Here is a 13,360-nt window from a genome sequence, read left to right as displayed (position 1 = left end):
GAGGCCAGGCCAACCCTTGACCACGACCAGACCCAGACAATGAAGCCAAGCTGTAGCCACGAGAGGGAGACGGATAGGGGAAGACTTCCAGAAAGCTACTGGGGACCAGTATAAGAGCACAAGACCGGACAGCTTTTGTGAGTTGCAAAGGAAAGGGGGAGATGAGATGCTTCCAAACCCCAGAGTGGTGTGTCCTTGTTTCCTTAAAAGGCCCGTGGAAAGGCCAACCAGGCCTAGAGTGGCATAAGGCAGCCTAGAATAATTAAAATTTGCAATGGTGGATGAGCTGCCCAGAGAACTTTAGGAATGAGCGGCATACAAATAATAAATAAATCTTGGTATAAAGGTTCCTTGGCTCTGAGCTTGGTTGCTTGGTTCCTTCCTCCCTCTTAGTGCTCCCTTGAGCTTGGTTGGGGTTTTTTTTGCAGACATTTCACGATCCATCTAGGTAACATCACCAGGGTTAGGTGGCAGTAAGGACTGCAGAGAGGAAGAGGAGAACTGTGGGGTGCTGGTTGTGTTCTTGCAGATGATTCATTAACCAAGTAGATAATCTTAAGACCGATGCTTGGCGAGCAGCCAAGGGCCTCTCATTTCAACTCTGAGCTACAGAACTTATGAGCCTTGGTGGTGCAGTGGTTAGAGTACAGCGCTTCTGCTGACTGTAGTTCAGCAGTTCAAATCTCACCAGGCTCAAGGGTGACCTAGCCTTCCATCCTTTTGAGGTGGGTCAAATGAGGACCCAGATTGTTGGGGGCAAGGGGCTGACATTGTAAAGCACTTAGAGAGGGCTGAAAAAGCACTAGGAAGCGGTCTATAAGTCTAAGTATTAATAAAAATGGGACATGGTGGAGCGTTTTCAACTGGAAAGCACAGACTCTATGTTAAGAAAGGAAGCGCAAGAACCCAAGTCCTGTAATAAAATCCCACCGTGCCACAAGACCGAGGGCAGAAGTACCTGTCCTTATTCAGAATCCCCATCTCTTCTTCCCAGGACCAAGGGAACCTATAAAGAGCTTGGCTCGAAATCTTATCACCTACTGAGCCCAACACACACGTTTGGCTTGAATTAAGCAAGCGGGAGGATTTATTTCTTCGGCCTTTAATGGATGAGCTACTCTGGGGCAAAGGAAAAAAGCAGATCGTGGAACCCACAAAAAGATCCCAAAAGGAGCACGGCAAGATATTAGCAAGCTCGAAACTCTTCCGAAGTGAAGCGATGTCACTTTTGCATCACTTGGTCTGGGAATGGGATTTCTCCCTGGTCCATCCAGTCTGCCCTTATACTATTTCCTGTATTTTATCTTAGGATGGATCTGTTTATCCCAGGCATGTTTAGATTCAGTTCCTGTGGATTTATCTACCACGTCTGCTGGAAGTTTGTTCCAAGCATCTACTCAAATATTTTCTCCCATTGCTTCTGATGTTTCCCCGAACTAACCTCAGATTGTGCCCCCTTGTTCTTGGGTTCACTTTCCTATTAAAAACACTTCCCTCCTGAACCTTATTTAACCCTTTAACATATTTAAATGTTTCGATCCTGTCCCCCCTTTTCCTTCTGTCCTCCAGACTATACAGATGGAGTTCATGAAGTCTTTCCTGACAAGTTTGATACTTAAAGGCCTTCCACCATTTTTGTAGCCCGTCTTTGGACCCGTTCAATTTCATCCATATCTTTTTGTAGGTGAGGTCTCCAGAACTGGACACGGTATTCCAAATGGGGTCTCACCATTTTCATTGGGAAAATCTACGTGGCTGTTAAAACATACAGTCAGGTGCAGGTTGTCAATTCTTTTAGTGACCATCCAAAGTTACAACGCCAGAAAAAAACCAGCAATGGCATTGAAAAAAAATTTACAACCATTTTCTTGTCCTATGACTATTGCAGCCATCTTTTGATGACCACATGATCAAAATCTGGACAGGCAGCAATCAGTTCATCCTTGATACCCAGGTCGCAGTGTCCTGGAAAGGCAAGCAAAGTCAAAGGGGAAGCCAGATTCATTTAACAACCACATTGACTTAACTGCAGTGATTCGCTTAACAACTGCAGTGAGGAAGGTCGTAAAAATGGCACAAAATTCATTTAAAAGCACCGTTTCGTTTATCAAGAGAAACTTTGGGTTCCGTTGTGGTAACTGAACCACAATGGAACTCAAAATGGAACTTAAAAGTCCCTTCTTGACTGACTGTATAAGAAAGGACTTTTAAGTATAGGGTATGACTACTATAAGTACAGTGGTACCTCTACCTACTAACGCCTCTACTTACAAACTTTTCTAGATAAGAACCGGGTGTTCAAGATCTTTTTTGTCTCTTCTCAAGAACCATTTTCCACTTACAAACCCGAGCCTCTGAAACTGTAACCAGAAAAGGCAGGGAGAAGCCTCCGTGGGGCCTCTCTAGGAATCTCCTGGGAAGAAACATGGCCAGAAAAGACGGGGAGAAGCCTCCCTGGGGCCTCTCTAGGAATCTCCTGGGAGGAAACAGGGCTGGAAAAGGCAGGGAGAAGCCTCGGTGGGGCCTCTCTAGGAATCTCCTGGGAGGAAACAGGGCTGGAAAAGGCAGGGAGAAGCCTCCGTGGGGCCTCTCTAGGAATCTCCTGGGAGGAAACAGGGCCGGAAAAGGCGGGGAGAAGCCTCCGTGGAGGCTCTCTAAGAATCTCCTGGGAGGAAACAGGGCCAGAAAAGATGGGAAGAAGCCTCCGTGGGGCCTCTCTAGGAATCTCCTGGGAGGAAACAGGGCCGGAAAAGGCGGGGGAAGCCTCCGTGGGGCCTCTCTAGGAATCTCCTGGGAGGAAACAGGACCGGAAAAGGCAGGGAGAAGTCTCCATGGAGCCTCTCCTGGGAGGAAACAAGGCCTTCACCCTCCCTGTGGTTTCCCCAATCGCAGGCATTATTTGCTTTTACATTGATTCTGATGGGAAAAATTGCTTCTTCTTACATACTTTACTACTTAAGAACCTGGTCACGGAACAAATGACGTTCGTAAGTAGAGGTACCACTGTATATGATATTTAGGAGGCATGAATGTGTCAAGCCGGTGCAGAAGTTGGGGATGAATCAATGGCTTGCCACACTATCGATAGAAGGCCTGATGTTTATGGGAACTTGTCTTGAATTGTTTTATTGTTGTTGTGAGCCGCCCCAAGTCTACGGAGAGTGGCGGCATACAAATCTAATAAACAAACAAACAAACAAGCAAACTTGGGAGGGGGGATTTTCAGGAGGGAGCAGATGCAGCCACAAAGCATCCTTTCAAGGGGTTCAAGGTCATCCTATGCCCACCCACCTGGGCGGAAGCTGAAGGAGGACTGGCCACACTGGCACAATCTGAGTGGGCAACGTGACAAGTTTGTTGGTGGGGGACAAGGGGGTGAATTTTAAACCGGGTGGGAAACTCAGATTCGAGTTTCCCAGTGTAGGTGTCAGAGTGGCTCCAGCAATAAATTGGAATTTTGAGGAGTACTTTGACTTCTGACTCTTGATTTAGTTTGCATGCTACCTGGAACCTTGACAGAATGTGTCTTTTTTTTAAAAAAGGGAAGAATAACATTAGAGCTTTAAAAGCCAAACGTTGATCCCCTCCAGGAGGCGCCTAAAGGTCCATAATTCAGAACAAAAAATTGAAAAGTCAAAAAAATGCATAGAAACGGACAATGGACAGGACAGTTTCCCAAGCAACACAACAAGAGGCATGGAGGACTCCCTGTTAGTGATGGCGAACCTTTTTTTACTTGGGTGCCAAAAAAATGTGTGCGCATGCTATCGCACATGCACACGAGTGTCCAGACCCATAATTCAATGCCTGGGGAGGGCGAAAACAGCTTCCCCAGCCACCAGGAGGCCATCTGGTGGCCGGAAACGGCCTGTTTCCCAACTTCTTCTGGGCCCGGTAGACTCCTGTTTCATCCTCCCCAGGCTCCAAAGTTTTCCCTGGAGCAGGGGGAGGGTAAAAACACCCTCCCCCATTCCCTGGAGGCTCTCTGGAAGCCAAAAACACCCTCCCGGAGCCTCTGTGTGAGCCAAAAATCAGCTGGCCAGCAAACACATGCATGTTGGAGCTGAGCCAGGGCAACGGCTCATGTGCCAGCAGATATGGCTCCGCGTGCCACCCTTGCCATGGGTTCGCCATCACTGCCCTATTACTCCCATGCCTGCTGGGACAGACAGACGGAAGGAAGGTGATTGCGCTCCTTCCCACAAGCGACTTACAGTCGCGCGACCCCGGTGCTTCTTGGACCGACCACCAGCAGCTTCCTGAGGGATTTGCAAAACTGTCTTGAGCTGGAAAGGGCAAGATATATATATTTTCCTTGGTGTAAAATAATCCCACCAATTGCAGTGCATGAGAAAGTCAATGTAGCAAAAGCCGCGCAGGAATTAAAAGGATTTTTTTTATTTAAAAAAAACGTTTCCAAAGTTATGAATAGGCTGCGATTGCGAGAGCGATGAGGCGTGAAATGTTCATTATTTGCCCTGTGAACCTCAAATGCTGCATCTTGCTGTGGTTATGCTGTTGAAATCAGGGGTCTCCAACCTTGGCAAACTTTTAAGACTTGCAGACTTCAACTTCCAGATTGCTTGGGACTTGAAGTGCACAAGTCTTAAAGTTGCCACGGTTGGAGACCCCTGATTTAAAGAGATTCCAATCACCGAGCCTCAGTGGTGCAGTGGTTAGAGTGCAGTAATACAAACTACTTCTGCTGATCACCGACTGCTAGCAGTTTGGTAGATCGAATCTCACCAGGTTCAAGATTGACTCAGCCTTCCATCCTTCCATGGTCAGTAAAATGAGGGCCCAGATTGTAGGGGGCAATATGCTTACTGTTAACAGAAGGCTGTACAACACTGGGTGTGTCTAATACTATGAATGCAAAGCTTTTTTTCTCCAGCCCTAACTAGGTGCTAACAATCTTCCCAGCTCTTAACTTGCAGGTTCTTTAATTATTACTCTTTGTGAAGAATATTTTCCAAGCCCTAAGTCTTTGCAGGATTTTTTTTCATTGCTCTAACCAGTGTTCCCTCTAATTTTTTTGGGGGGTGGGCGGAAAAGTATAGTGTCTGAGCGGCAGTCCCTTTGGGACTGGGCAGCACAGAAATGTAATAAATAAACAAACAAACAAACAAACAAACAACCCACCCTGTTTTGCCTCAGAGAATTTCAAAATAAAATACTGTACTGTGTGTCTATAACAGTGAGCTCATAATAGGGCAACTCTATCAATATCAAAATGCCACTGAAATAGTCGCTAGTTTCAAACTAGATTTTGATATTCTTTCTCTCTTCCTTACTCCCATTCTTTTTCTTTCTCTTTTCTTTCCTCTCTTTTTTCTATCTGTTTCTCTCTCTTTCTCTCTTCCTCTCTCTCCCCTTCCCTCTCACTCTTTCCCTCTCGGCTTCTGGGCAGGTTTGGAAAACTCTGAGTTGATGATTTTTAAGTGAGCGATTGCTCACTGCTCAGCTTAGAGGGAACTATGGCTCTAACTTGCTTGAAAATGTTTCTTTCCAGCCCTAACCTAATGAAGGTGCTAATGATGTTCCCAGCTCTTTCATTTTTACCCACTCTGAATAAAGCCCTAACCAGGGGATAAAATAATGTGCTGAAGCTGACCACACTAAAGACGCTAGCCAGATGAATACCTGGTAAGCAGATCCTTTTCTCTATTTTCCTACCCAAAAACTAAGGTGCGCCTTGTACTCCGAAAAATACGGTAAGTCTAAATGCTATTGCTATTCCTTTTCACAATACAGAGAATTATAATTAGGATAAAGAATGACCGTTCTCCATGCAGGAAGCACAGAGATGTAGAACAGGGCATTATTATGTAACATGCTTGGATGCACAAAGTATCTGGTGACACATGTCATCACAGAATAAAATACTTGAAAGGGACCTTGGAGGTCTTCTAGTCCAGGCCCTTGCTCAAGCAGGAGATCCTATAACATTTCAGACAAATGGCTGTCCAGTCTTTTCTTAAAAACCTCTCGTGACAGAACACCCACAACTTCTGGTGGCAAGCTGTTCCACCAGATCATTGTTGTCAGGAAATTAATTTCATAGAAACATAGAAGACTGACGGCAGAAAAAGACCTCATGGTCTATCTAGTCTGCCTTTATACTATTTTCTGTATTTTATCTTAGGATGGATATATGTTTATCCCAGGCATGTTTAAATTCAGTTACTGTGGATTTACCAACCACGTCTGCTGGAAGTTTGTTCCAAGGATCTACTACTCTTTCAGTGAAATAATATTTTCTCACATTGCTTCTGATCTTTCCCCCAACTAACTTCAGATTGTGTCCCCTTGTTCTTGTGTTCACTCTCCTATTAAAAACACTTCCCTCCTGAACCTTATTTAACCCTTTAACATATTTAAATGTTTCGATCATGTCCCCCCCCTTTCCTTCTGTCCTCCAGACTCTACAGATTGAGTTCATGAAGTCTTTCCTGATACGTTTGATGCTTAAGACCTTCCACCATTCTTGTAGCCCGTCTTTGGACCCGTTCAATTTTGTCAATATCTTTTTGTAGGTGAGGTCTCCAGAACTGAACACAGTATTATTCCAAATGTGCTCTCACCAGCGCTCTATATAAGGGGATCACAATCTCCCTCTTCCTGCTTGTTATACCTCTAGCTATGCAGCCAAGCATCCTACTTGCTTTTCCTACTGCCCCACCACACTGCTCACCCATTTTGAGACTGTCAATTTCTCCTTAGTTCTAAGTTGCTTCTTCTCTCCCTGATGAGCTTGCCATCCGTTGCTTCTTGTCCTGCCTGGAGATGTGACTTCCCTCTAGTAGAACAGAATGTCCCTGTAATTTGGCTTGGCTTTTTTCCCAGGCCTGGCACAGGGCATTGGAGAAGCCCTCTGGAACATTTTTTCAATGTCAGGTCAGGTTGCTTGGCTTGGCCCTTTAACTTACACACCGCACATATTGTAAACTACCCAATGTCTTTATGCAGCTGGGCAGCCTTAAAAATATTGTTGTTGTTGTTGTTGTTGTTGTTGTTGTTGTTATTATTATTATTATTATTATTATTATTATTATTATTATTATTATGTCAGTACAACACAGCAAACGAGATCACTATGCTGGATTTCGTATTTCATCACCAGTCGGGCACTTCCCAAGCACCTAGGACTGCGGGATGTAGCGGCGAATTATGTGTGCCGATCCCAGTAAAGCGGCCTTTTGCAATTCACAGATGGAGATTTGGTCAATTCCGATGGTTTTCAAGTGTCCGCTGAGATCCTTTGGCCCTGTGCCCAGCATGCCAAGTACCACTGGGACCACTTTCACCGGCTTATGCCAGAGTCGTTGCAGCTCAATTTTTAGATCTTCATATTTTACTAATTACTCTAGCTGCTTCTCCTCAATTCTGCTGTCTCCTGGGATTGCGATGTCGATGATCCATACATCCATTATTATTATTATTATCATCATCATCATCATTACAGGGTGTCCAGGTGGAAAGCATTTTGAAATTCCCTGATATTTCCCTGACATTTCCCTATAACTTGCGATCTAGTTAAAGCGCAGTCGTAAATGACGTCATACCAAACAGCAAAGCCGTGGAGAAATATCGGAAGCTGAGGAAGCAAGTTCTTGCCACAGTTATGCTCATTTTTGCTTGACTCTGCCAGGCAGTGCAATCCAGTTTTTTAAACATGATTTCCCCCTGACTTTTAAACATTTTAATAGAGTTTGTTTTCCCCCCGATTTATTCTGGGTTTTTTCCACAAATTCTCTGATAATTCCTGAACCACCGATTTCCCTGATAATTCCCTGGTTTTCCTGTTTTTGCTGGACACTCTGTATTATTACGGGAGATGGATTTGGCCAAGTTTGGAAATGTTTCCAAGCGCTGAATCCAGCCAGGGTGGTAAAGTTCAAGTGTTTTAAAAGCAGCCGGGAAAAATTAAGAATTACTTTTCCATACGTGTGGGCCTCAAATGACGACAATTGCAGGCCAAAGTGACTTTTACTAAGCAAGAAGTCGTTAAGTGAGTTTTGCCCCATTTTCTTGCTGCAGACGTTGAGTGAATATCACCGCAGTTTAAGTTAGGAACATGGCTTCCTCGTTGAGTTGGCTTTTTAGAAAGATGCAAAAGGTGGACACAATTGTCATAAGTACACAATTGTCCAAAAAATAAAGGGAACCCTCAAAGAAAACATCCTAGATCTAAATGAATGAAATATTCTCATTGAATGCTTTGTTCTGTACAAAGTTTAATGTGCACAACAGCAAGTGAAATGGATTGTCAATCAATGTTGCTTCCTAAGTGGAGAGTTTGATTTCACAGACGTTTGATTGACTTGGAGTTCTATTGTGTTGTTTAAGTGTTCCTTTATTTTTTGAGCAGTGTAGATAAATCGATAGATTGATAGATAAACAAATAGATAAATAGATAGATAGATAGATAGATGATAAATAAATAAATATACTGCTCAAAAATAAAGGGAACACTCAAATAACACACCCTAGATCTGAATGAATGAAATATTCTCATTGAAAACGTTGTTCTGTACAAAGTTTAATGTGCACAACAGCACGTGAAATGGATTGTCAATCAGTTTGATTTACTTGGAATTATAGTGTGTTGTGTTCCCTTTATTTTTTTGAGCAGCGTGTGCATATAAATAAAGGGAACATTCAAATAACACATCCTAGATCTCAATGAATGAAATATTCTCATTGAATATTTCATTTGCAGAACTATTCCATTTGCACAACAGCAGGTGAAATTGATTGTCAACCAGTGTTGCTTCCTAAGTGGACAGTTTGATTTCACAGAAGTTTGATTTACTTGAAGTTATATTCTGTTTTTTAAGTGTTCCCTTTATTTATTTTTTTGAGCAGTGTACATGCCAGGTGCCACTTGGAAAGTCATAAATCACTTTTTTTCCCCAGGGCCCATAGCACTTTTGATTGATCCCTCAAACAAGTGTTGTTAAATACACGTGGTCCTCGACTTACGACCACAATTTAGCCCCAAAGGTATTTCGCTCAGTGAAAAATTGGTTCAGTGACTTTTGCCCTGTTTTACGATCTTTCCCGCCACAGACGTTAAGTGGATGGCTGCAGTTGTTCTTGAATGAGTCACAACGGTCGATAAGCGAATCTGGCCTCCCGGTTGACTTTGCTCGTGAGAAGGTCAGAAAAGGGGATCGTGCGAACCCAGGATGCTGCCATCGTCATAAATGCGAGTCATTTATCCATAATTCTGAATCTAAATCATGCAACCACCTGGATGCTGCCAACGGTCATAAGTATGAAAAACAGTCCTAAGTCCCCTTTTTTTCGGTGTCGTCATAACTTTGAATAGCCACTAAATGGACTGTTGTACATAGAAACATAGAAGTCTGACGGCAGAAAAAGACCTCCTGGTCCATCTCGTCTGCCCTTATACTACTTCCTGTATTTTATCTTAGGATGGATCTATGTTTATCCCAGGCATGTTTAAATTCAGTTCCTGTGGATTTATCTACCACACCTGCTGAAAGTTTGTTCCAAGCATCTACTACTCTTTCAGTAAAATAATATTTTCTCACGTTGCTTTTGATCTTTCCCCCAACTAACTTCAGATTGTGCCCCCTTGTTCTTGGGTTCACTTTCCTATTAAAAACACTTCCCTCCTGGACCTTATAAGTCAGTTGTAAGTCGCGAACAACTGGTAATTATAGGAGACCAATTTGGTTGTGACTGGAAATTTCATCACCGGCTCAAGGTTGACTCAGCCTTCCATCCTTCCAAGGTGGGTCAACTGAAGAGATCGTTGGGGGCAAAGGTGCTGATTCTGTCAACTGCTTAGAGTGGGCTGTAAAAGCACCGTGGAGCGGTATGTAAGTTTAAATGTTATTGCTATTTGCAAGGCTGAATCTAGCAAGTGCCTCATTCCAAGCGTTTTTAAAAGCCACTCCTGAGGTTTAAAAAAAAAAGCTTCCTGCTTCAAATGATTAAGGAAGGTCTTATCTATGAAGGTTATCCAGAAAGTAAGGTGACAAGGCACATAGTTCTCATGGGGAATGTTCGCGGGGGAAGATGGTATGACTAGGTTGCAACGTCTTGGTCTCTTCCGCCTTGAAGGACGGCGTTTAAGGGGCGAGTTGATCGAAGTGTATAAAATCATACATGGGATAGAAAAGGTGGACAGAAAAACATTATTTTCTCTATCACACAATACTAGGATGAGGGGACCCTCCCTACAGCTCCTGGGTAAGAAAGTGAGGACAAATCAAGGGAAATATTTCTTCACCTAGAGGGTCCTTGGTTGATGGGATTCCCTTCCAGAAGAGGTTGTGACAGCTGTCAGCCTGGAGCACTTCAAGGCAGGATGAGACAGATTCAGGGATGACAAGTGTATCAAGGGTGGTGATTGAAATGGATGTCCATGTGCTGCCTTTATGTTGCTTGAGGCAGGAGGGATTCCCTTGGGTCCCATTTGTAGGGGTCAAGGGAAAGAGAGAATCTTGCCTTCTCTTTCTGCTTAAGATCCCCATGGACAATTGGTGGGCCACTGTGGGACATAGAATGCTGGACATGATGGGCTTTGGCCTGATTCAGCATTATTATGTTAATAATAATAATAATAATAATAATAATAATAATAATAATAATAGTAACAACAACAGCAACAGTTACAAAAGCAACAGAGTTGGAAGGGACCTTGGAGGTCTTCAAGTCCAACCCCCTGCTTAGGCAGGAAGCCCTACACTATTTCAGACAGATGGTTATCCAACATCTGCTTAAAAACTTTCAGAGTTGGGACATTCACAGCTTCTGGAGGCAAGTAGTTCCACTGATCAATTGTTCTAACTGTCAGGAAATGTCTCCTTAGTTCTAAGTTGCTTCTCTCCTTGTTCAACGTCCACCCATTGCTTCTTGTTCTGCCCTCAGGTGCTTTGGAGAATAGCTTGACTCCCTCTTCTTTGTGGCCACCCCTGAGATACTGGAAGGCTGCTACCCTGTCTCCCCTGGTTCTTCTTTTCATCAAAGTAGCCATGCCCAGTTCCTGCAACCGTTCTTCATAGATTTTAGCCTCCAGGCCCCTAATTCTCTTTGTTGCTCTTCTCTGGACTTTTTCTAGAGTCTCAACATCCTTTTTGCATCCTGGGGACCAAAACTGGATGCCAGATTCCAAGTTCTTAAGTTCTTATAACTATTGACTAGTGGGAAGCCAGAGGAAGAGAATGAGAGGTCAATGGTCAGTAGATCATCGACTGGCGTTGTGGGGAAGGTTAGAGATGAGCGTCCTCATTCTGTTTCCCTCCGTGCGCAAAGTGCGCTCTCTCATGTGCTACCTGAATGCTAAGGGCATGAACGCTGCTGCGATGGGGGCCCAAGATGCTTCCTGAAGTGCACAAAATCGACAGAGTCAGTGCCGCCCGACAATTTCTTGACCGTTTCGAGATTGAAGGTGAGGCTTTTCTCAACTTTATAATGACAGGAGAAGAGACATGGGCTGCTCGCCCTACTCCAGAGAGTAAATGTCAATCAATGCAGTGGTGCCATACCCATTCTCCTTCAGCCCCAAACATTCAAAACTTAACAATCGTCGAGAAAAAACTTGGGCACTCACCGTGCACAAACCTTGGGGCCCCATCGCAGCAACGCTCATGCCCTTAGCATTCAGGTAGCGCATTATGGCGCATATTTCGCCCTTGGAGGGAAATGGAATGAGGATGGTCATCTCTAACCTTCATCACAAGGCCAGTCAATGATCTACTGACCCCTGGCGCTGCTCATTCCCTTCCTCTGGCTTCCCGCTACACCAACTTCCCCCGCGAATATTCCCTGCGAGAGCTACGTGCCTTGTAATGTTACTTTCCAGATAACCCTTGTACCATGAAATTTAATAACCGTCTTAGCCGACAGCTCTCCAAGCGTCACTTAAAAATAGAATATGGATATTTAATACAGAACACCTGCCAAAAGGGGGGGAAAAAGATATATATCTTTGAACAGGAAGGCTCCCGCCAGCTGGCCTAAACCAGAGAATGAACACCTGTGGCCCAGAGGTGGAGCTCCAGAGGTACAATCATGAGGTTGTGAGTTCGATCCAGGGGGTTGGACTAGAAGATTTGCACTTTAAGACTTCAACTCCCAGAATTCTACAGCTGGCTGGAGAATTCTGGGAGTTGAAGTCCACAAGTCTTAAAGCGGCCACGTTTGGGGACTCCTGCTCTAATTCAAGGCAGGAGAATCCACACAAGGTGGTCAACAAGGGTGTTTTTATTTCCTTTTTTTTCCCTCTCAAAGGTGACTGGGCTTTGTTTTTCCTTCAAGATGTTTTGCTTCTCATCCAAGAAGCTTCTTCGGTTCTTGATCGGAAGCTTCGCTAGAACGGGAGAAGCTCCTTGGATGAGAAGTGAAACTTTTTCAAGGGAAAACAAAGCCCAGTTGCTTTTAAGGAGACTTTCCAAAGACAACCACACAGGTTTATCACAGGGGAAGGAGGAGGAGGGGAAGCGGAGGAGGAAGGGCTGTGGGGTCCTTGATGCTCTCTGAGCTTGGTGGTTTTCTTGCAGAGGTCTCATGGCCCAACTAGGGAACATCATCAGTACTGAAAAGGAATGACGTTTGCAGAGAGGAGCAGCAGGAGGGAAGAGAACTGTGGGGTTGCTTGGCATTCTCTGACCTTCATAGCTTTCTTACAGACATTTCATTACCCAACTATGGAATATCATCAGGGCTTGAAGGGAGGCGGCTTTCCAGGGAGGAGGAGGAGAGGGAAGGGAAGAGGAGGGGGGGAGGAAGGGGAGCCCTGTGGGGCCTCATTCTCTGAACTTGATAGCTTTCTTGTAGACATTTTATTACCCAACTATGAAACATCATTAGGGAAGGAAGGAAAGGAAGAGAAGGGAGGGAGGGAGGGAAGGAAGGAAGGAAGGAAGGAAAAAGGAGGGAGGGAGGGAGGAAAGAAAAGGAAAGAGGGAGGGAAGGAAGGAAGGAAAAAAAGAAGGAATGAAAAAAGGAGGGAGGGAGAAAAGGAAAGAGGGAGGGAAGGGGGGAGGGAGAAAAGGAAGGAAGGAAAAAGGAGGGAGGGAGGAAGAAAGGAAGGGGAAAGAGGGAAGGAAGGAAAAGTAAGAAAGGAGAGAGAGAGAAGGAAGGAAAAGGAGGGAGGGAGGAAGGAAGGAAGGAAGGAAAGAAGAGTAGGGAGGAAAAGGAAGGAAGAAGAGAGAGAAGGACGTAAAAGGAGGGAGGGAGAGAAGGAAGGAAAAGTAGGGAGGGAGAGAAGGAATAAAAGGAAGGAAGGTGGGAGGGAGAGAAGGAAGGAAAAGGAGGGAGGGAGGGAGGGAGAGAGAGAAGGAAGGAAGGAAAAGGAAGGAATAAAAGGAAGGAAGGAGGGAGG

The 13,360-nt window shown here is 44.6% G+C and overlaps 1 protein-coding gene across 5 annotated transcripts in view; it reads right to left on the bottom strand.

Annotated features, from left to right (window-relative positions):
- Nucleotides 1-13,360, bottom strand: part of EEF1D (eukaryotic translation elongation factor 1 delta) — a 63,743-nt gene that overhangs the window by 17,572 nt on the left and 32,811 nt on the right. For 2 of the 5 annotated variants that reach the window (XM_070748389.1, XM_070748394.1), the window contains exon 3: nt 4,215-4,286. The exons of 1 other annotated variant lie outside the window; for it this stretch is intronic. In XM_070748389.1, the coding sequence (XP_070604490.1) occupies nt 4,215-4,286 (72 nt within the window). Of the gene's footprint in view, nt 1-4,214; nt 4,287-11,587; nt 11,714-13,360 lie in introns of those variants that run through there. 2 more of the 5 variants (XM_070748390.1, XM_070748393.1) reach the window with 2 other exon arrangements.

This window comes from Erythrolamprus reginae, chromosome 3 (genome assembly GCF_031021105.1).
Source record: "Erythrolamprus reginae isolate rEryReg1 chromosome 3, rEryReg1.hap1, whole genome shotgun sequence".
NCBI classification, from domain to species: Eukaryota; Metazoa; Chordata; class Lepidosauria; order Squamata; family Dipsadidae; genus Erythrolamprus; species Erythrolamprus reginae.
This window is presented reverse-complemented; position numbering and strand designations above follow the sequence as displayed.